Consider the following 22,468-nt stretch of genomic DNA (forward strand, 5'->3'; position numbering starts at 1 on the left):
TCTGCGGAGATTTCCTAAAGCGACTTACACTGATGCTGGTATTCGCGTATGACATCCGGCGGCCCTCGTTTCTGAACCACGGCGTTTGCGACAACATTTTCCGCAGAACGCCCAAAACCTGAAAAGAAAGATTCAATCACGCAGTTATCAACTTCGTCGGTGCAGACGTCGCACTTTCTGACTATGCGTGTGATTTGAAGGACGGGTGCTTATTTCGATGCGTGCGACCAGACGAGATGGAAGCAATATTCGCAACACTCATCAAAAAACCTTAAGGAATCAAGGCACGAAATAAAATACGATGTGGGCAGTGCCGGGCGTTATAGATAGCACAATAGACAACACGTATTTTTCTATTCCGTATACATATATAATGCACCATTCCAGCGTTTGCGTAGCATCTCAGAGCTTTCTAATATACACGTATATAGGCAGCTTAGGAGGAGGTGGTGGGTAGTAATGGAGGACCCGTTGCACGTACATATATTTTATTCTATGGCAACTAAATGACGTGTGCCTCGTTTTTTTTAGCTTTCAAAGACCTAAATTAAACAGAAGCAATTGCTTGGGACCAAGCACATTCATCCTACCTGTATAAATGTGTTGTGTGCCTTCTTTCTAATTTATCAGGCTAGTGTCGGAGCAAAAACTATTTAAGGTTGGCACGTGTACGAACATGCCTTTTCACTCACCTCTCCATTGAAGAAGCAAAACAGAAGTGCGACGCAAAGACCCTGAAAGAAATAACGCATCAAACTTTCGTCTTATCGCTTGCTTATACATTCAAACTGATGTTTTGGCCAGCAGTGCAGTTTGTACTAGCGGTAAAGAATTCCACTAATATCCATAAAAAAATGTCTGCCTATCAGGAAAATTATGGACCAGCTCTGTCAGGACGCGCCTTCGTCCCTCCACGCTTAATTCATTATGACACTGGCACAGCATGATATACACTAGAAAAAATACCAGATAAAGAAATGATGCTCCAGCTGAAATAGCGTGTTTTGAGTTACACTTTCTTGTTGTAGTAGTAGACAACACGTATTCGTTTTGTGCAATAATCATGCGCAACTAACGCTGCAGGTTAAAGGTGAGAGAGCCCGACAGTTTGGTACCTGTAACGATGTGACCAGCGCCGATATGACCTCGTAGGCGAGCAGTATGGCGCCTTTGTCTGGTCTGAATGGAGTCAACACGTAGTGCAAACCCAAAAGTGGAAGCAAGATCACAGTTGCTCGCACAGCTTTTCTGAAAATAAAAGAGATCATAAAGGGTTCATGTGAAGAATACGAACAACAAAGAAGCAGACGCGCAGTGTCAGTACGAAGCAATACCATGTGTTGTTGACCACAGCCTCCGTCCCCCTCTCCCATCCCCTCCCCCTCTCCCTCTTTCATCAACACCAGAACCCTGTGCTGCACCCTACTGTTTAGAACCGCACATAGCTTTCTGAAAGACACTACAGAATTCAAGAATTGTGGTATTGCTGCGAAAAATGTACCTGATCTTACGGTGAAGTCGTCCTCTAAAGAAATAATGCACTTACGAGGCTTCTTATGACCGAAAACGCCGCAGAATAAAACTCTTTACTATCACAGCTGTTTCTTCTTAGCGCTCAAGTCAGAATGGTGGCACTGCAGCTCAGCGATAGCGTTGCCCATTTCATTGATGCCAACTAAAAACTACTAATACTTTGCTGATGTGTTGGTTCCTGAATCGTTAGCTGCCCTTGCTTTACAGGCACCTTTGTAGATCAGTGCCTTTCAAAGGGCTGTTGCTTGACCATGGCAAGCAATTCGAGAACTTCGAGGCTCTCAATCTTTCCTTCACGCCATCTTCCCCCATCATACAAAGTTTTTCACGCAATTTTTCTGAGCAGAACAAAACCAGGCCCTTATCAGCCATAGCCATTGTCAACTATTGGCACAGCTGCCGTATACGGACGTGATGAAGGCATACGTTGCACACACATCTTTATTGTTTTCTCTTTTTCATTTAAGGCTTTCCCTCAAGGACCATTGATCAACCTCGAATTCCGTAGTATGCAGCATTGAAACAACTGCTGCCGACGTTTTGCTATCGTCGCCATAAGTGCATGTGAAAGCCCGGTATTGCAATCCTTCTTTCATATTTGCCCGACCTGACGCTCAAATGTGTCCTGCGTAGTTCTGTCAACCTCAACTACCTCACGTCGTAGTTAACTGATTTTACCTTGGTCATCTCCGAAACGCGCGAGCAAAGCCTTTCTTTTTTTTCAACTTGCGGTTTGAACTTGGCACGTATTCCCTGTTTAGTATTGTAAAGCATATGATCGATAGCGAACTTCTGTCGTAGCTCTTTTTAATACTTCGCGCAGCACTTTCGATCCCCCGCCACGTAACATAGCTGCTTTTACCTTCAGAAAAACTTCCAAGCTCATTTTTATGCTTTTTAAGAATATTGAGAGTGCAGAAAGGCGTCATATAACCAAGGATAATTTTTTCATAACACATACACATAGAATTTCTCACTACGCTTGGCAAAGAATGCAATGTAGCTTTAGAATAAAGCCTGTGGCGATTCTTCCATGAACATTCAACAACCTATTGACAAGACGCATGCGAAATTTCTTCTATAAATTTATAGACACATCATGGTACAAGAAATATTGCCTGAAAAAAGAGCAGTGTATTTCGTCGTGCTGCCAGTAAATGTCAGTGCTGCCAGGGAGCGTCAGTGCTGTCAGCAAGAAGCGAGTTCGCAGAGCTGGTATCTCTGGACTTACTGAAACCATTGTGAGCACCTAAGCTGAAGGGAATGTATGTGACATATGGGAAGCATATAAAGACCTACTATACTATGGTCTTAGCATAAAAAGCCAACAAACAAAGACACCAAGGAAAATACAGGGGAAATTATTTGTGTTTAATAAATGAAATTTGAATAATGAAATGAAACGGTAAATTCATGGAAATGAAACTGGATGAAAAAACAGCTTGCCGCTGGAGGGTAACGATCACACGAAGGTTCTGGGATCATTCCCCTCCTGCGGCAACGAGAAAAACGGGGGTCCCTCGGTTAACCCCCTTTCTTCTCGTTCGTTACAGTACGGCTTGGCTTTCAGCAATTATCCCAAAGGAAGTCGAAAATCTTCATGGACAATTACAGAACAATTTTTATTTCTTTCTCGAAGACAGTGTAGATTTTCCGAGGCCACATAATGCTCTTCAATACATTTTAAGATTTACTATTCCAGAAAGCACTTTTCAAAATATGCCACAAATGAGGTTTCTTAAGTATAGCATTTTTTACACCACTACTATCAGACGCTTCCTCAGTGAATACTAGAAAAATTTTGACTTCAATTTCAGAGCTTTTCATTACTAATGGTTCCTTCTCATTGGCCAACCACCTCTGCTAATATGTTCAGCATCAGCATTGCCTAGAATCTGCTGTTAAGAACATTGCTAGCGTAAAGTGACCCAGGTAGGCGAGATGGTCATTGAAGAGCGGCACGTACTCAGTGCATTTGCGGAGCAGCTTCCTAAAGTTTCGGGTTGCTATCCTTGAGTAACACACATGTGTGTTTGATTCGAGCTAGCATCGCACAAATTTGAAAGGTCTTTCTCGTGATTGTAGAGTGGTATATCCCCAGGGTCACATATATTGTTACCTAAGTTGGCGTCAGATACATTCATTGAAGAGCGGCACTCACCTACCGGCACAGACCAACTGACTCAAGGTGGCGTCAAATAAGTTCATTGAAGAGCCGCACAGACCGAGTGGGCCATACCGAGGGCCCCTAGTCGGCGTCAAAGAGTTTAATCGAATGGCGCTACCTGCCCAGTACCGTATATGGAATGATCAATGTCTCCCTGAAAGAGGTTTATTGAAGAGCGCCACATATGTTCACATTGCCACATACTTATCGACCCTAGTGGATCCTCCAGTTAATTTCTAACCCTGTTCCATTATCACAGCAGCCTGATTCGATACTAATTCGAAGATGGACTACTCAGCTACCCAGGAAGGAGGAACAATGCTTAGAGACAAAAATAAAAACGTGTATAAATATACAATTAGTCCTCTGGAAGTGTGCAAAGTACCCTAAGAATGCTAACAAAATAGAGGGAACTATACCTTGTGCTTTCATTGTCAGGAGAATTCACGGCTCGAAGCTTTGTGACCAGGACCCTGACAATGTTGACGAGGAATGCAAAGCTCAGCTGCAAAAGTCGGCACAGACGTTGTCGTTATGTGAATACTTTTTTCTTTTGTAAAAAAAGTCTGTGATCAACCTAGTATCACACTCTGTACTGAAGTTTATCTAAGGAACTGGGAAGCTTACCAGTATAGAGAAGCAAACAGGAACACTGAGTATGTACGTATACCACACGTCATGCTCGACCCAGCACCTGTGTAGAGACAGAGGGAAAACAACAATTTTCACTGCACCAACCACGACTAAAGTGTTCAAATTAAGCTAAATGTATTCGTAGGCTGAGACTCTTCACTTCCTGAGCATACCCTTGACCCTGATTGAATGATGTGTCAGTATGGCTGACTTTTTCGTTTTCAAGCCCCACTGCCATCGGCAGGGATCATACTCAAACATCATTATACCTGCCCGAATTTGATGCAGATCGGAGACTGGGTCATACTTGTTCTAATATTCTAACAGCTGCATTTCAAATGAAATTTGCAGCCTTTTAATTGTAGAATAGGAAAATGAATAATATTCACTTACATTTTTGACGCTTCTGGATCCAAGGATCTCAAAACAGTGTAGGCGATTATTGGAAGCAAAGGAAAACCTGTAAAAGAGCAAAACCTTACTTCTGGTCGCGCCATAGCTCTTGCTTCCCTTTAAAGAAAGGTTGAATTGTATCGAGACCGCGTTTTCTTTCATTCATAATAGCAGACAAAGACTGGAAAAAAAGGTTATGAAAAACTACGGAATTTTAACCACGCGTGCATTGTAACACTCCTGTAACACTCTTGGGACAATAAGGACTAGGCGAAGTTGTGCTTCAATGCCTACAGACTTTCAAAGTGTCAATAACTGACTAGCGAGTTTCTTTCAGCGGATGTTGTAATGCGCACGATTCTCGCAAACCAATGCGAAATTTAGAGCTCGCTTCCTTGAAAGAATACCAAGTGTGCCATGCGCAAGTTAGGCAAGGCAGTACGCTATTTATATAAAGAACATAGCACCGTTTGAGGCGGGACGTGGGGTCGCTGTGAGATGCAGTGAGGAGGCAGGCTCAGGTGGTGACGACATCTGCAGTTTCGCAAAACGTCCTGACGCGTCGAATTCGACTGCCTCAAGTTCTAACGGCTCGCGATAAGGCTATTGCCTCCTAAAGACAATATATGCTGTAGCAGAACACGGGATGCAGTTGACGAAGAGGCATCTTTTAGCCAAATGAAACGGCGCTGAAAGGGAGCGGGGCCTGTAAACAGGTCGTTGAAATATGACGATGGCCCTTCGAGCAAGTCCCCGGCTTCTTACGCGAGCAGAGAATGCCTTACGTGACACGCTTTGAAGACACGCTTTGTACAGTTTTCCATAGAGCAGGGCCGCTTGGCGACGGTGTTCTACTAAGACGAAGACACAGTGAAGCGATTGAAATGCCGAAAACTTAACGAGACTCTCTTCAGGTGTTTGTCCAAACAGGTAGTTAATAAACATTCAGAAAAGATCACAAAACTGCTAGATATCCTTCTTTTCTTGATTATGCGGTGTAATTGAAGCAAACACAAGTTCTCGTTAGTAAATTATCACGTACATACACCTGCTCAAAAGTGCCAGACGTGTGTACATTTTGTCATGTGAACTGCGCAAATCTTGAATGTTGCAATGACGAAGCTTTCAATATAACATTCACTGGTATGTACTCCTGCGCACGGGCTTAGGCACCAACCAGACCTCAAAAGTCGAGCTCTGTGCTCAGGGTAAAAATAATTTCAGCGCTTTTGCATGCTCCTCACTCTTAAAGCCTTTTCGAGTTGGCATTCCGACAATGCTATACTATGTATTGCTGGTTTACGATCTGCTAACTTCCCCCCAAAAAATTCGTCTTTATCACATAGCGATTCCCTTGTGCACGTTGCCCGTAATCTCTCTCTCTCTCTTGTCTTTTACGTGTTATCGTCCACTTTTTCCCTTTCCCCAGTGTGAAGTAGCAAACCGGATATTCCCAACTTGTTATACTATCTGTCTGCCTTGCCATTTCTTCCTTTCTGTCTCCCTCTTTCCTAAATGTACACTTAGCGATGCCAAATAGTTTTCTGAAATGAAGAATGAAAACACGCAGCTAATACTACAATATCTTCTATTCCTTCAAGACAACATCTCGACGCTAGAAAATACCTTCTAACTGATCTCAAAGAACCTCTAACAAGGCCTATGCGCGGTTCATACACGCACCCCAGCCGATGAGCAGGAACCACTTGAGGATCTTGTCCTCCGCGATGAAGGCGAGCACTAAAAGCGTGTGCAGGTACAGGCCTTCGCAGAACATCCACAGGTAGTTGCACAACAAGAAGTACTGCGTCACCACGTGCAGCGCTTGGCACCAGTTCTGTTGTGAAATACAAAACATGGTCGTATTTTTGCACTACCATGCGTAAAGTCCACCTTCCCGAATTATTACGTGAAACTACTTCCTAGGGAACGCTTTCCTCTGCTGCTTACCGGATTTTCTGCGATCACGTGCGGCTGTGCGATGATGTGAATGTACCACAGTATCCAACACAGGTTGTTGACAATGAACGATGTGAACAAGTTTTTGTGGATTGTGATCCTTCGACAACGAAGCGACCTGCAAATAGTGTTCGTTGTGAGCCTGCCCACATCATGTACGCTTTCAGTGCGGAATAATCTGCGCGATCTTTAGGACAAAACAAAGAAAACTGCTCTCGTAATAGACATAATAGTATAGGGCTGTTTAATTTAGCCTAGTTTTGCTAAACTAAGTCACCCGCGGCATTCTAGTTACTCAGCCAACTGAGAGCCCGACATGAGCACCTACGACAGCAATCGCCTCCAACGAATACGCCGGTAAGGATGCTGACTAAGAAAAACAAGCTAGTTAGGCCACTCATAAACATGAAGAATCAGGACACAAGCGGTGGTATACAAAAGGGTCCGGTCAAAGTCAAAGAGGGGAGCATGTAGGTCATGTATTCTAGCTAGCGCTGAGTCGGATGCATGCTAAGAGTTTCATAGAGCCACTACGGTTTCTTTCAATTACATCACGATTAGCTATATAATTTAACGTAACCATCGGGTAACTACTGCATCAAAGATAAAAAGACAAAAGTAAAACAAAAGGCATCTAATGGAAAAGTCAATGGGAAAACTAGCACTCACCTGAAGTAACAGAATATGATCATGGACAACAGAAGTGCGACAAGTGATATTGAGTATCCTGCGACGTATAATGAATTCACCAAGTTTCGAAACTGCAAAATGAAGACAATCGTATTTGTTAGCCTCGCAGTCAAGCAAATTTAGCTTGGAAGAAAATAGAAGCATCTGGGTCCCTATTTGCAAAACGTCGCTTTGGAAGGTGCAGTAAGCCACCAGCGTTTGCCAACAATATAGCTCATGATGGCCAACCCCTTATTAGCGGTATCAACCATCGCAGTAGCGATGGCCGATTGTACATGCCACTTACCAAATAGAACTTTTGAAAACACGGACTTTGGATACTCCACCAAAACATTTAACAAATATTTTTCTTTTAGAGGTTGCGGAGTCAATTTGCAGATCTTTTTTGCAGCCATAATATAGATAGTTCTGATCACCGAAATCCTACTTGCTGCAAACACAGAGACGCATATTTTGAAAACAGGTTGCTGGTAATGAAAGCTATGAATATGTTCTTGTGAGTTATTTGTCCTCAGACCACATCACACTAAAACAGTGCAGCAGTGAATTACCTCCTCGCTTTGAACTGCTAGAACTTTCGCAATACCTTTTTTTTTAGACTCACCGCCTAAATTGCTTATAACATGTGATTACCTCATAAAAGATAATTGGTCATACTCACAGTTGTTAGCCTGTGGTGTCAAAACCACAAGAACTATTCCTATGTCTATCAAAGAGCATTGATGAATTCTGCGCTGCATTTTCTTCATTCACGCAATACCTACCTTCATTTGGATTGTCTATGTTCGCAGGTCTCCAGACTGCGCCAACCCGACAATTTGGAATACCGCCTTGTATTGCGTACATTGGCCAGAATAAATACTCTCTCATCTTAACGTATCAAATCTCAGTAAAACCTGTGTTTTTTATTTAAGTAACTCGAAGTACGTCGGTAAAGTGCGTCGTCTTATCGTAAATAACTATAACTACCACTAAAACAAGGTATTTATGTTGAAAAACGTGAGATTATGGCGCTGCAGTACATACCTGCAAGTCCTGAGTATCCACACATGCTGTGTAATTGGACCAGACCAGTCCCGTGACAGGGTGACGGAACCATGTGCCATTCGTAGTACACGATTTGTGCGCTTGCCCTTTCGAGAAAATGAGAGGAAACAATAAATATGGATCGCGTGATGTGCCTAGTACGCAGACAGAAGCTTACATAAAAATCGCGATTTTTATACAGGATCATCATTATTATTTTCTGGAACTTTAAGACGATCCGCGTGCAGATAACATAATTTTAGTAATTGAACTGGATTATTCAGAGAGGCGGACAATCTTGCTCGAGAAATCGAAACACATATTCAACTAATTACAAAAATTCAATAATTGCATTTCCGAATATTTACTTTAGGTCCCATATTGTAATTTACGAATTGTAGCCGGTGAGCTTGGAATTGGAATTAATTTCCAAAATGACGCCTATTTTGGAGATATGTGCCACTGAACTTGCCCTAAAAATGCACTGTTGTTCCACATACTTTTTCAACAAAACGCTCTTTTATGCATTGGACCACAAAAGTATCCGGAACGCCCATGTATCTCGTTCCACATTTTGGTAAATGGCATCTCGAAACTGGCTTCATTTTGGAAATTCACTTCAACTGGATACGTCTTGCCATCTCGCCAGATACAATCCGTTAATTGCAATATCTGCCGTGAATAAATTAAGAAGTTACTGAATTGCTGTTAATTAGTTCAATGTTTATATCAATTTCTTAAGCTACCAACACCCGCCTTTTCGTATAATCCACTTCAAGGACAAGAATAATGTAATCTGCCACAGGCGATCCTTAAAAATTCCATAAAACATTAAAATGATTACCCTTTATTTCAAAAGCCATTTCAAGCCATTTTCAATAGCCATTTCTTCTTAATTTCAAGGTAGACCAGTCCAGCCATACTGTCGTGCATTTATCGGCTCTATGACAAGCTTCTTCATTAATTTGCTTATATTAAAAATCCGTATATGCATTCATACTGTTCTCCCAGGTTTCCACGCTCACAGATATCTATGAATGGACGGAATTGTTCCAGAATAATGGGTGAGAATGACAAGTTATTCACTTGTTTCTTTGCTCAACATTATGGGCCCGTTTATATGTTACAACTAAAACTACAAAAAGTCCTAGAAGCAAGGATGTGAAAAAGCGAGGATCTCATAGAAGCAAGCAAGTGGAACTATCTTAAGCTGGGGAAGATAGCGATCACTCAGTTGTAATTCCTTACTTGATGTTTACAAGAATGTGGTGCAATCCTCAAAGCATCTCTTCATTTACGTGCCTTTAACGTAGAATTATGATTTTAACACAACGCTGCTATAAAATTCTGGCTTTTATTCCGAAAGTTAATGTTTAATTCTTTCTAGTTTCTATATTAGACCAGCTCTCGTCTCTTCTATTTCGTTTGAGCAGCACTTTTCTTTGTTTCGGTGTTATGAATACTTGCTTACAATTTTCAAATAATGAAAAACATGTAATAAAATTAACCGGTTGTCGTAACTTGTCGCGAAGTTTGAGGTATTCTGCCTTATTGCGTGTTGTGTCGCATTTCGTGGCACTGTTCAGTTAATTATAATGCTACGCGTGCCACTTTCTAAGAAAATGAGCCATGCTGCGTGTAACTGCCACTGTGGTGCCGATGCACTTACTAGTTGACAGAAACCCAGCCACAAACTGAGGACAAGGCGCGTGTACTGTCCGACCGGGAGGCGTGTCGTCCCAGCAGTTCCAGCCATCCCAAGTGCGGGGACACAGTGTCTGGTTTTCGTCTGCGAGAAAGAGCGCGCTGATGGAAATCTTCGATCCTCCGCTGGTCATCGACGGTGCAGGCTGCTGTGACATGCCAGGGCATACCGTTCTCCGCGGGAGGCTTGAGCAGCACCTTCTCGAGGCAGTGCTTGAAGTGGCCGATCTTCTCCTGCCACATCCAGTTCTCGCCGCGCGCTGAGACTTGCTCCCAGGGAACGTACTCGCCGATGTCGTTAGCGATGGCACGCAGCAACGTCAGCTCCGTCTCCTAGAATAAAGAATACAGTGTGAAAGTTCCCAGCCCACAGTGCTGCGAAACGCCACTTAGCAGCCGCCGCGTGACTAAACGGGCTCGAGAGTAATGGCTCAAACCGCGAGGCCTAATGACTTTAGCCAACTTGTCGTCTGCTTCTAATGCTGGCTGTTGTATGTGAATTAGGGCTAGATGAATTTAGTATCCGCTGTCTTTGTGACGTGCTGTTTTTTCTCTTGTTAGGCTCTGAGACTTTTGTTATGTTCGATAACCGCCATTATCTTCTGGTATCAATAGCTTTTTTAGTCAAGTCAATCTTTAAAGAAGTGTAAATGAAGAATAATGTACAGTGACAGTTTAGCAGGTAGCAGAAGGGGTCCTCAAGAAAGACAGAAAACGTTTACATACAGCATTCTTCTTCTTTGTGTAGATATATTTCATCTATGGAACGACGCCTTAGTAAGCTTGCGTGTCGGCAAATTATTGTGCGCCTGCATTTACCACTGAACAGAGAACGAGAGCTCCAGAAATAAAACGGCTGCTTACGGTTTACTTAGGGCAGTCCTTCGCTTTCGTGATGGGCAAGTAGGACGCGCGCAGACATTTTTGGGGGCAAGTTTTATACCAATGCAATTTTTAATCCTACATTTCTATGCTATTCACCATGTCCTGTGTGAGCTCAAATGCCCTTATTATGTTTTGATAGGTATTAAATTACAGTATATCTTGCTGACAGTTGAAAAAGTAATATAAAATTTGGTCCTTATCGTAAAAAAGGAAGTATCAATGTTAATCAATGTTAAGCCTGAGGAAATACCGTCACGAGCCATACACAATAATACTGCTTACGTGATAAGGCGAGCTTGTGCAGGCGCTGTAGTTGCCTGTTTCACCGTTCCATGAACCATTAGCCAGGCACCGGTATTTCGCCGTCCCTGCAATAGTGCGCTGCCATTTATCAGTCACAGACTAAACTGTAGGTAATATACTGAGCCAATAAATACATGAACAGCTGCTGGGAATAGGGAAAACGAAGAAGAATGATAAAGGTCGTGCTTGTGTTCTGTTCAGTTCAGTCTAGGAATGCTACATTTAAACTGTTATTTCTTAGGCACAAGAAAAGTGTGATGTTAGTACATACCGGATTATGCCACATAAAAGCAACGAAACAGAAGCCTCGGAATGCCGACCTCAGATTTTGAACAAACTTGCCTTCGGAAGTACAGTGTTTCGCTGCATTGCTAGAATGCGAATCACGTTGCCATCGGCGGTCATGGTGGGATGAGTTCCACAGTAATATATGTATATTTAAATAGCCATTTTGATATATATATATATATATATATATATATATATATATATATATATATATATATATATATATATATATATATATATATATATATATATATATATATAGGTCCCTACAAGCTGTCTGCGACAGCTTTTTGTCTGGGGGCTTCCAACTAGTGTGTTGGAAATAACGTGGACTCTGATTCCGACTCTGATAAACAAACAAAACAGAATGAAAGGACCCTTTCTTCGGAGACATGATGTCATTGGTGACCACCGCGGGGTGCCGGGTGGTATGTGTTAAATGGTCGCTAATTTAAAAAGAATCCATTAGCTAATTTCTAAACCTTACGTTTCAGCGGGCTCATCGTAATCGGGAAATTGAAGCGAGCTCTCTGTAAAGCTATACGAACTTTCGGATCCGAAAAAAAGAAATGCGATTACCCGCTGAACTGTGACACGATGAAATTCGCCTATCGGAGAGCGCGACATCGAAATTGCCCACCTGCCAGTGCTCTGCGGCTCCGTGCACATGGCTGTCGCAGCGCCCTGGCTGTCCGCTGCTGGTTGACGTAAGCAGCTCGTCGCTTAGAGGGGCGAAGCTTTGAGCCCGCTTCAGCTTCCCAACTTCAGTTTCTTTGGTCGTGCTACAGTTCTATGGGTAATGAGATTTTTTCCAGATCCAAATGTTGATATGGCTTGTACGGGGACCGCGCTTAGATTTGCTTATTACGATTACCTCGCTAAAACAACAAGTTTTCAAGATCATTAATAGTTTTTATTGCGATAGCAATTATATGGACACCCCAGGTACATTTTTGCGGTCGCCGAGATGTTCTGCATAAAGTTCATGGGTGATAACACCGCCGCTGCGCATCGTGTGCTGTATGTGTGAGTGAAAGCACGCGAGGGAAGCCGACGATCCCGGCTTAATCTGACTTGAAAGAACAAAGCGCAAAGCAAACGCGCTGTCTTCCGTCGCGCGAAAGGCCATGGGGGGAGGGGAGGGAGAGCAAGTAGGCAGCGCTGTGCACCGACAGCAAGTGCGCATTTCGCGGCCAGGCTCAAGGACAACTGGCGAACGCGGCTCAATCTCGCGCCCCATATATGAATAAAAGTTGGAAGGCAACGCGGAAGGGAGAGAGAGGCGTGGCGTCGACTTTGCCAAGTGCATACTTTTCCAGGCCACGTGCGGTCGCGCGTGCCGCATCTTGAAAGGAATTTGCAGAGGGCTCATACTTTTGTGCGCGCTGTGTTCTCGCCGCTCCTGCGCTGAACGGGTAGATCGTACGAAGGTCAATTCGCTCGCTGCTGCTGCCGTGCTTGCTCACATCGGCGTTTTGACAGCGAGTGTCCGCGCTGATCGAGTGCAATGTGCTCATGTTTGTTTGTGCACGCTGATAAGATGTTGAATTGTTGATTCACTTAGTACGAAAATGTTTCCAAGGTCATACAGCCGATAAAACTACTATCCTTACTTCGCATAGCTGTCAAATAATTTGCTACCGCAATCGATGCTTCGGCTTTTGGGCGAAACTTCAACTTTTCTTTGTTAATTACTGACTAATGAAGACGTATCACTCGTCACTCTGAGGTCGCCACCACTGACGGCATGTCTCCGAAGAAACTATCCTGTTACTTGGAACGGATACGTTCAAATATTGCTTAGGTCTTTGTAGAAATATCTGGTACATTTCGCAGTGACTCACAGGATGGTTGGAGACGGCTCCCACGATATAGGCACAACCTGTCACGTTTGCAGCACCGCGTAAACCACCGCACATTTGCTTTGTTATGGTCCTTGCTGCACTAGCTGGTGACAGCAGCTCACGATAACGCCTGCACGTTTCGACAGTCGATCGATTTCTGAGCAAGCGATCTTCGAACGCCGGCTGATATTGTCCTCACACCAGGAGGCGACGAAGGCGCGACTGAATTGGTTCAAGTAATCTCGGTGAGTCTAACACTCCCGCGCTTTCTGCGTGTGTCGTCATGTGTTCTGTCTCTCTCGTATTCTCTCTCTCTCATTGTCTCTGGGTGCGTTTCACTCCTCCGCTTTCCTTTCCAACTTTACATCTACATTTACTCCTTTCCCAGTGCAGGGAAGAGAACTGGACGTTTGTATTCCGCTTAACCTCCCTGCGCTTCGCATTTTTTCTCTCTCTCCCATGTATGGCTTCTATTGCAGTTCTCAACGCACAATGGTCTTATTACCTTGTGATATCCAACTTAATAAAGACACGGAATGCAAGAACACGGGGTATTGGCCATTAGTGGGAAGCTGTAGTAACGAAGTAGAACGCGTAGAGATATCGAGTATAAAGCGAAAAGTAAATGAAGCGATCGCATGGCTTGCGTACCTGCTTTCGCAACTTTCATTTCTGCAACTCCGTCGGTTGGGTTTTGCCATTAAAATTTACCCGCTTTGCCCCTTTTTATCTTCTTAGCTAATTGAAAGATTGGCCCATCGCAAAATGAACGTGTTTTCGAAACCTATCAGTACCTGTACATTATAGCCTGGCTGCATACTACTGATGACGCACTCGGAAACTCGATAAGCCTGGCCTTCGTTACTCAAAGAGTTTTAGAACGACTAAGTATAAAGTAGGTATGTGAAAAGAGAAAACATATATGAAGACAGGACCACCTGTAAAATGGTTCCCCGTGTTTTAACTGAACAGGGTATACCAACTAACGTTAGCCAAGCTCTTAATATAAGATGTAGAATATATGAGGACGCAACCAAGAAATAACTCTGCTCAATGCCTTTGTTCTTATCCTCAATGCTGCTGCATTAGCTTCACGCGGAAAAGGCCGTTCCCTACTCGCGGTTACCAACGCAGATACCGAGGCCTCGCCATTTTAACGTGGCGCCGACCCAGGCATTGTGCAGAGTTGTTTATTCCGAGTAACGCCTGGGACGACTCGTGTCGCGGCACGCGGCCGTGTAATCATGCGGCTATTTTCATACTTCGCGCTTTTTCTTTATGCCCGAGGCATAGCCCGAGACATATCACACTGAAGGCAACGGAATCGGGTGTTTTAAAGCACAATTATTCCTTTACTATGAAAATTCGCGCGCACAGTACGGTAATTCAACAGTTCGCTAATAAATCTCCTCTAATTATCGATAGTTGTATTATGAAACAAATCCCCCTGGAGACGTACGTCACTGGTGACCGAATACCATTGGTTGCCTCCTCGTATATTCTATATTTTATTTTTAGGAGCTTAGCTAACGTTAACTGGGACACCCTGTATAAGGGAAATGGAAGAGTGGGAAGAATTCAGATAACATTTTTTTTGTTCAGTTTAAGCGTAGCTCTGTTTATTGCTGCAGAACGAACATGTTCGTTTCGAACTATGGTGTCTGTTAGGATAAGTGAACGAAAGCTGTAAACAAGAAGACAAACGTTTGATGCATGGCGTTTGTGGTGTGATCGGTAGCATGTATAGTTGCTTGTTCGTGACGTGTGTCCCAACAGAATAGTTAAAGTCGAGATTGTTTAATTTCGGGTGTTTGTAAAACACTTCGGAGATAAATCTGTGTTCTCAATAATCCACCAGTATGCTTCTTTGGTTTGGTAAAAAAAATAATTAAATTATGGGGTTTTACGTGCCAAAACCACTTTCTGATTATGAGGCACGCCGTAGTTGGGGACTCCGGAAATTTCGACCACCTGGGGTTCTTTAACGTGCACCTAAATCTAAGTACACGGATGTTTTCGCATTTCGCCCCCATCGAAATGCGGCCGCCGTGGCCGCGATTCGATCCTGCGATATCGCGCTCAGCAGCCCAACACCATAGCCACTGAGCAACCACCGCGGTTTCTTTGGTTTGGTAGTTTCACAATTTATGCCAGAAAAGAAAATGACCCTAGCTGTTACGCCAAGCCCAGTATTTCCTGGTGTTAACAGCGCAAAACGTAGAAAGGACACATGACGTGCAGACAACATTATCTCGGCGTACTTGGTTGTCTTAAAGCACCAAGAAGAATGAAACCTTAATCAATCTGAAGAGATGATAACACATTGTCCACGTTTTTCTAGAACATTGTAAGAACTAGCCCCAATGTCTGATACGCCAAACGAAAGCAAACGTTTGCTCTGCCTCCACACTAGTCTCGTACAAACTAGCTCGTTCCGAGCAGCTAACGTAGCTAGCACAAGCGCCTAACATAATCGAGCATGAAAGTGCAAGAAAGAATGAAAATAACATCCTTCGTGTCGCGCGAATCATTACGCCACACCAACTTGCTAGCAGTGGCAAATTGTAATATAGCAGGACATTGCAAAAATAAGCAGCGCCATAAATACAGAAGCATTCAATCCTATATGTTCAGTGCTTGCACCTAGGAGCTGCCACTTCAGTACTTTTCACCAAGAAGGAAAGCAAAGAATCTGAAACGACGGCTCATCGTCACTTGCAATTCAAGAAATTTACGTGGCTCACATGTCCAATGGTGATGATGATGTGTAGAGTTTTGTAGTGCAAGGGCCAGTCATGGGCAAAGAGAGCCAAGCAATGGGCATGTGCAATGAGCATAGCCTGAAGGGCCAACATTATTACCCTTATATTTAGTCCTACTTGTTAGCCCATAGAATCGAGAGTCTGCGCGAAGAGAGGTATTTCGTTGATGTGTGGCCACTCACTGTAAAAAAAGTATCCTGCTATGGTGAACCTGCGCTGCAGTCACCCTCTCGAACAAGTCAACGAAAACCAAAACCACCTGATGCCGGTCACTGATAACGTGTTTGTCTTTGCGTGTATTTACATACAGCATTCGGAAAAGGAACACAGAATACTACTTGCACAGTTAAGCGAAGTCTTCTTAACGCTAGACCATGGCATCTTCCACACAGTTTAGCATGAATTAAGCAGTGACCCGAGGTCAGATTATGTCGATTTCGATTATGTCCATGGGCTCGCTTCAAATCTTAGTGAGTTATAGCCGTGTATGCTCTAAGCAACGCATCCCTGCCGAATAATTCTTTTGTTCTCGGCACCAGCATTATCAACAACCGTGGTATTTGAAATGTAACAGGGCTCCTACTAACAAGTAGGAAGGTATGAGAACAAGTTGCCTTAGTGCTGGGAAAAATCACTCGTACCATGTGCGGAATGAAAGGAAAGGCGACTGACAGACACATACTGACAAACAATGGCAAGCCAAATTTCGCTGCTTTGGTATGCAATGTACCTCACTTGAAGGACTCGAAACTATAGTCTGCAGTTTTAAAAGGTGCGTGCCTTAAAAAGTAAAAGTGCTGTAACTTCACAACAGATTCTTAAAGTTATAGTTGTCCTCGGAGCTGCGTGTCGCCAATTTCTAAATCAACCCACATAATTAAATGTTATCTCTTTTGAGCCACGATATCATCTTATCATTACAAACCTGACTGTCTGTTGGAGTCGCCTGGTAGGGAACTTGGGGGAGGCAAGTAGCTTATTCAGGCCGAAATTGAAATAGTATAGTGATTAGATCGGAGAACACCTTTTAATCACACTTATTCTTCAGAACTTTTGCGTAAAGAATGCTATTGTAGCTACCACATAGACAAAATGTGCCTTTGGTTTCTTTTAATGCTATTGTCATGAATTTAGACATGTGAGGTAGCAGAGAAGATTACTGTCTGTAAGAGATGAAAGCTTCAAGTGACAAACGCACCACCCATAAACTACGACAATTGCTCGACATGATCTCACTCCGTATTTTTCATTCTGCGCAGCAAAAGTTCCTTCCTTTCTCTTATGCGAGCAAGACTACAATTTGCACAGGAAAAACATATCCATATATTTTAAAACTCTGCAGCGTGTTTTACAGCCTGCTTTTGCATAGGTTATAAGACTTGCTGAAGGGCTACGCGGGTCCTATACTAAGTTTAAGGACCCTGGTTTTCTTTTATGTTTTGGGGGCTTCTAAGATAGTTTCGAAATTCAAGTAAATTCCCAGCCTCAGGAAACAACCATACTGTTTGTCGGGGGCCCTAAATAAAGTTCATGTCGTGGTAAGTCTCCGCTCGAGGCACCTTCTCACCTAAGTTCTTTCGTAGGGACACCGCTGTTTGGAGGGAAGCGTTTTCATTTGCATACATGACACCACGACTCCAGACACGAGTGCCGTCGTTGTCACCAAAAAGAAAACATTGCGAAGAGGCATTTAAGCTTCTTTAGAGTGAGCCGTCTATCTGGCGTACGATGCAGTGGCGCCCGCACATCACTGACAAGAAAGCCTACAGGTTCAACGCTCTTGTAAACAAGCTCCAAAGTTTGTATTACAAAATTATGCACAGTTGGCATCGTCAGTGTCTTCTAAACCGAAAAAAAAATATTTTGCTCACTGATTTACGTAAACGAATGATAGAACTCCTGGACGACAACAACCACAACAACACACTGTACAACAACAACAGACTTATTTTGTAAGCTTTACTTAAAAAATAATATAAATACCTTGAGAAGTCTGTGAGTTTACGAGCGAATAGAACATTGGCAGAAAGCGATAGAAAAAAAAAACATAGGATGAACTTACGGATCTGCTGTATTTGTAGATATAACCCACAGAGCTGGAGCTGCATATTTTGATTCCCGCTCTTGGTGCAGCATCTATTTTAGTTAGAAAACTACAGATTATACATACACAGGAATATACGGGGGTCCTGAACCTTTGGACCTGTTTACAGGTTACTCTGGACACGGCAGCACTATGCAAATGCAGCTGGTATAATTTAGCGCGGGCCAGCCACGCTTTTCTTGACAATGTTCTCCTTGCGCGGAAACAAAAATTTATGGCTGGTCGAGATGGTCTTAGCCGTGTATTTAAGGGCCTTTACAAGCGGTTAGTGGTGACCTAAGAGAATAATTTGCGCGATAGCATTCTGCACGTAAACAAATTGAGCAGATTCAACGCACATGTTCGAATCTATGTGAAGCGAATCTTTATTCAAGCCATCTACATTAGGTTCCATACGACTAACGGTAACGTTTGCTTTTATCTTATTCATGGCGCAACCAAGCGATGTTTATGTTCATTCGCCAAAATGGTCATAACTTTAATTTCACACATTTTTGTGTTGTTGCAGTAGAACGCTCACCAGCAATGCCAAAATAAAAGAAAATAACAGCTATAAACAGCAAGTCAGGCAGATATACAGTTTGAGATGCACATGGAGTGATTTCACGAACGTGAATTCAAAGTGTAAAACTGGTCAAGGGAACAATAGTGCTCGCAGGCGTAAGTTCAGATATATCTTGCTGCATTGAAGGATTCTGGGTCTCTTTTGCCACAGGGGCACATGCGCATTTTAGAGCATGGGCCAAGAATGCGAGCACACCCAGTGGCACATACCAAATAGCTGAATCAAAGAAAATAAAGTAAATCAAAAAATCCTTTTAGTGAAATGCGCTATTCTATTAAGAAGAATACTCAGTCTATTTACTCGCACACTTGCACAGCAGAAGACCCGCTTGGTGGCATAGTGGCGTACCAGCCGACATTATACGTTCAGTTTTCACGCTTTACCCCCCCCCCTTTTTTTTTTGTCACGCAGAAGAAAGTCCACTCACTGGCGTTAACCTGTCCGTCATTATACGTGGCTTATGTAAGCGTGTTTGCTAATACTTTCATTCGACGCATATGTAAGCTCTGCATGCAGATTCGGCAGCACGTCACAGCAGCAGCCGCGAGAAACTCGGGAGGGTAGGCGAAAAGAGAGGTTGGCTTTAAGAACAGCCATATACTTCTGTGCATTCCGCAGCGGTACGTAGTGTCTGCTTACGCAACAGTTTGAATTCGTCATAGCAGTACGCAAGAAACAGCATCACAAAGAGAGAATGACAGGACAACATCTGTGTTGTTTTGCGTCGATTTCTGTGACGTTGCTTATTGCCCGTTGCTATCATGAATAAGTTGTATTATACCCGACTTACCATCCTTAAATACTGAACTTGCATCTTTCAGAAATTTCTGGCCGGCCAAATCTTTTAGTTAGTGTACCACAGTTGAATTCTAGCTCTAGTTGTAAGAACAGATAAGCAGTGAATCGTCTGATAGTGAAGAACAGATATTCGGAGAAATAATTAACGAGAGTGCTCCGCTTATGCTGGCTACACTCAGGTTTCTCAGCCGCTCTAATCACGGCAACGAAGGGAACCAGTGTGCCGTGACGTTGCGACACATTATTTCCTTGGTGCCGCAACCCGAAATTGCCTCTTAGCACTCAGTATATCCATAGTAAACCATCTCGTGCAATCTGATGCTTTCCCAGTGATTAGAAGGTTTGCACTTTCAAGACCTGACAAGCCGGGAATGTCATGTCACCAACTGCTTTATCAACATTGGCTCCCCACTAAAACTTGCTTATTTAACGTCTAAACTGTATGCGAACTGTTTTACAGCACGAAGAGCAGTCCTTACTTCAACATGGCACGCATCCATTAACTGCCTTGTTCTACGAGTCACATGGAAACAATTTGAAGGAATCGGTGCCAGTAGCGTAAGCGATGGCACAGTTGCACTTCGCGGCTTCAACGTGCAGTGCGCACAATACAGGCGAGTATCGGCTCTTCGCGCGGACGTTTAGCCATACTGACCAGTGGCGTTCACTTCACCAGGCAACAGGTCCGGGCAGGCTGCGCGGGCCGTGGCTCCGAGCGGCGTCGGTGGCCAGCACTGCCAACCGTCGAATCGCCAGTCGCACGATGCTGCCGGTTCAGGGCGAGAGCAACAGCAGAGAGCAAAGCATAAATGCACCGAATTAGAGGCTGCAACTGCTTCCATCTCGACCAGGAACACGCCACTTCAACATATTGCATCACGCGCACTGCGTTATAGCATTGCGTTTGTGTCTGCTTACTAAAGGCTCTCACTTTACTAGACTATATATCCCCATCAAGTATAACATACCAACCTCTCACAGGCTACCTCCCCCCCCCCCCTGTGTCTCAATTTCAAGCGGATTAAAACAAGATCAGTTTCTGCACCACACGACATTTTCTGGCATCTATTTCTCTGTGGTTTTAGCAGCACAAGCCAGAGCTTTTGTACGGCCCGAAAGCGTTCACAACAGAACCTGCAGGCCTACTCACTAGTGCTGTAGCCAAAATAAACAACACACTCACGTAAAGGGACAGCACACCAAAAAGAAAATAAAAGAACAATGTGACTCGTAGAAATTCAACGGGTTGAGTCCTTCTGCCATCCTTCCATCTGTCCTTCTGCCATACAACAGCACCCAAGGAAATATTTGCCGAAGTGATCTTCTATATGATAATTGTTATTAACGCCTAAGGTAAACTTCAGCAAAATACGTTTCTTACTGTAGACGCAGAAACCTTCGCCTGTACGCTTTTGAAGTATTTTCGTCCTCGAAAATAAATCACCCCTTCATGGTAAGCGCGTTGCTTCTTTTGTGTGCTGATGTACTACTGGGCTCTACACAACAAGCACGAACTTTCGCAATATGTAGAACTTGTGAGATCAGTTACGGACACCTTTTGTTTCACTTCCCATTGTTTGCATTAATTGTCAGTGACAGTAATGAGTTGTCCTACAGCGCTCCAAGTGTTCTTCTAGAACTGGATTATGCTTTCTCAGGCTCAAGTGGCACAGGCGAGTAAACGCGCATATTTCTTCCATGCAAAAGCCAGCGCGTCACTTAAAATAATGAAAAGTAGTGCGCGCGCATGGGCATACGAGCGATTGTTTGAAAACTACAATATCACCACTTTGGTTGTAGTGACCTCCCGTGTTCATGAATAACTGCTGTTCAAGGCATTCTCACCAGTGTCGTTGTCGCCGGCGTCAAACAGGGCCCGTTGCTCACACTCACGCAGTGCTTTCAGCTGGGCAAACACGCGCTCGGTGCGCGAGCCGTGTGCACTCGAACTGAACCAGGGCAGCAGGCATGCTGACAGGAGCTACAGTGGCACAGTTGAGACAAAAAGCGAGAAAGGTATGACTCGTTATAGCTGAATATGAGCAACTGGGTGAAGGCAGCAAGTAAATAATTAAAGAAGACCACAGTACCGTTTCTCGGTACTATACCCAAATAAAGGGTATGAAATAATAAAAAAATCACAGGCGACCCCACGTCAGTTCTGGTAGCCCAAAATATTTGAAATTAGTAATAACCGTGACATTTTTATCGAACAAATTATTCACTAGAGCAGTGAACTGGGGTAGCTTGTGCGTGGTCATGCTTATTACGGTGACCAGGGCGGAAACATTCATTTTGTCCAACTGTGCTTTCCTTGGGTGTCTGTGACTTTTCGTCGCTTTAGTTCGTGCCGCACACTAAGAAAAAAATAAGAAATGATTCTTTTTTTCACAGCTTTGTAGACATCGAGCCCTCTACAAAGTAAACACAATACGATGGAGCAAAAAAAAAGAAACTGTAACATTAGGTGAAGTGTATAAGGGCAAGAATGATTCCTGTAGTGTATAGGTGGACGATAGGAACCACACTTGCAGGCAGTGTTCTCTTGCCACAACAAAGCATAACGTCGTGATGTAATGTTACACAGCTGTGCTGTTACACGAATGCATGATGCCACGCACTTCTTTATTAGAAGAAGAATGCAGTGAAGATGCAATCCAGTGCCACGTTAAAGTCTAATTAGGCTCAGTACACTAATAGAGCTGGAGCTGTTTGAGAATGAACGGCAGTGCTTACTTTTCTGTTAATTATTATGTCCTATATAATAATAGACAGGTGGGCACCACCTTGCAAAAATGTTCGGAACTTAAAGAA

At 43.5% G+C, this 22,468-nt stretch overlaps 1 protein-coding gene across 4 annotated transcripts in view; it reads right to left on the minus strand.

Annotated features, from left to right (window-relative positions):
- The window catches only part of LOC135908450 (calcitonin gene-related peptide type 1 receptor-like), a 157,107-nt gene that overhangs the window by 4,901 nt on the left and 129,738 nt on the right, over positions 1 to 22,468 (minus strand). For all 4 annotated transcript variants that reach the window (XM_065440235.1, XM_065440227.1, XM_070532292.1 and 1 more), the window contains 15 exons: positions 21,500 to 21,635; positions 20,310 to 20,420; positions 11,273 to 11,358; positions 10,276 to 10,438; positions 10,071 to 10,190; positions 8,402 to 8,508; positions 7,355 to 7,446; positions 6,677 to 6,803; positions 6,410 to 6,563; positions 4,727 to 4,793; positions 4,328 to 4,394; positions 4,120 to 4,205; positions 1,116 to 1,248; positions 693 to 734; positions 29 to 118 (listed from right to left, as the gene is read on the minus strand). In XM_065440235.1, coding sequence (XP_065296307.1) covers positions 29 to 118; positions 693 to 734; positions 1,116 to 1,248; positions 4,120 to 4,205; positions 4,328 to 4,394; positions 4,727 to 4,793; positions 6,410 to 6,563; positions 6,677 to 6,803; positions 7,355 to 7,446; positions 8,402 to 8,508; positions 10,071 to 10,190; positions 10,276 to 10,438; positions 11,273 to 11,358; positions 20,310 to 20,420; positions 21,500 to 21,635 — 1,581 coding nt within the window. The remainder of the gene's footprint in view (positions 1 to 28; positions 119 to 692; positions 735 to 1,115; positions 1,249 to 4,119; positions 4,206 to 4,327; positions 4,395 to 4,726; positions 4,794 to 6,409; positions 6,564 to 6,676; positions 6,804 to 7,354; positions 7,447 to 8,401; positions 8,509 to 10,070; positions 10,191 to 10,275; positions 10,439 to 11,272; positions 11,359 to 20,309; positions 20,421 to 21,499; positions 21,636 to 22,468) is intronic.

This window comes from Dermacentor albipictus, chromosome 1 (assembly GCF_038994185.2).
Source record: "Dermacentor albipictus isolate Rhodes 1998 colony chromosome 1, USDA_Dalb.pri_finalv2, whole genome shotgun sequence".
Lineage (NCBI taxonomy): Eukaryota > Metazoa > Arthropoda > Arachnida > Ixodida > Ixodidae > Dermacentor > Dermacentor albipictus.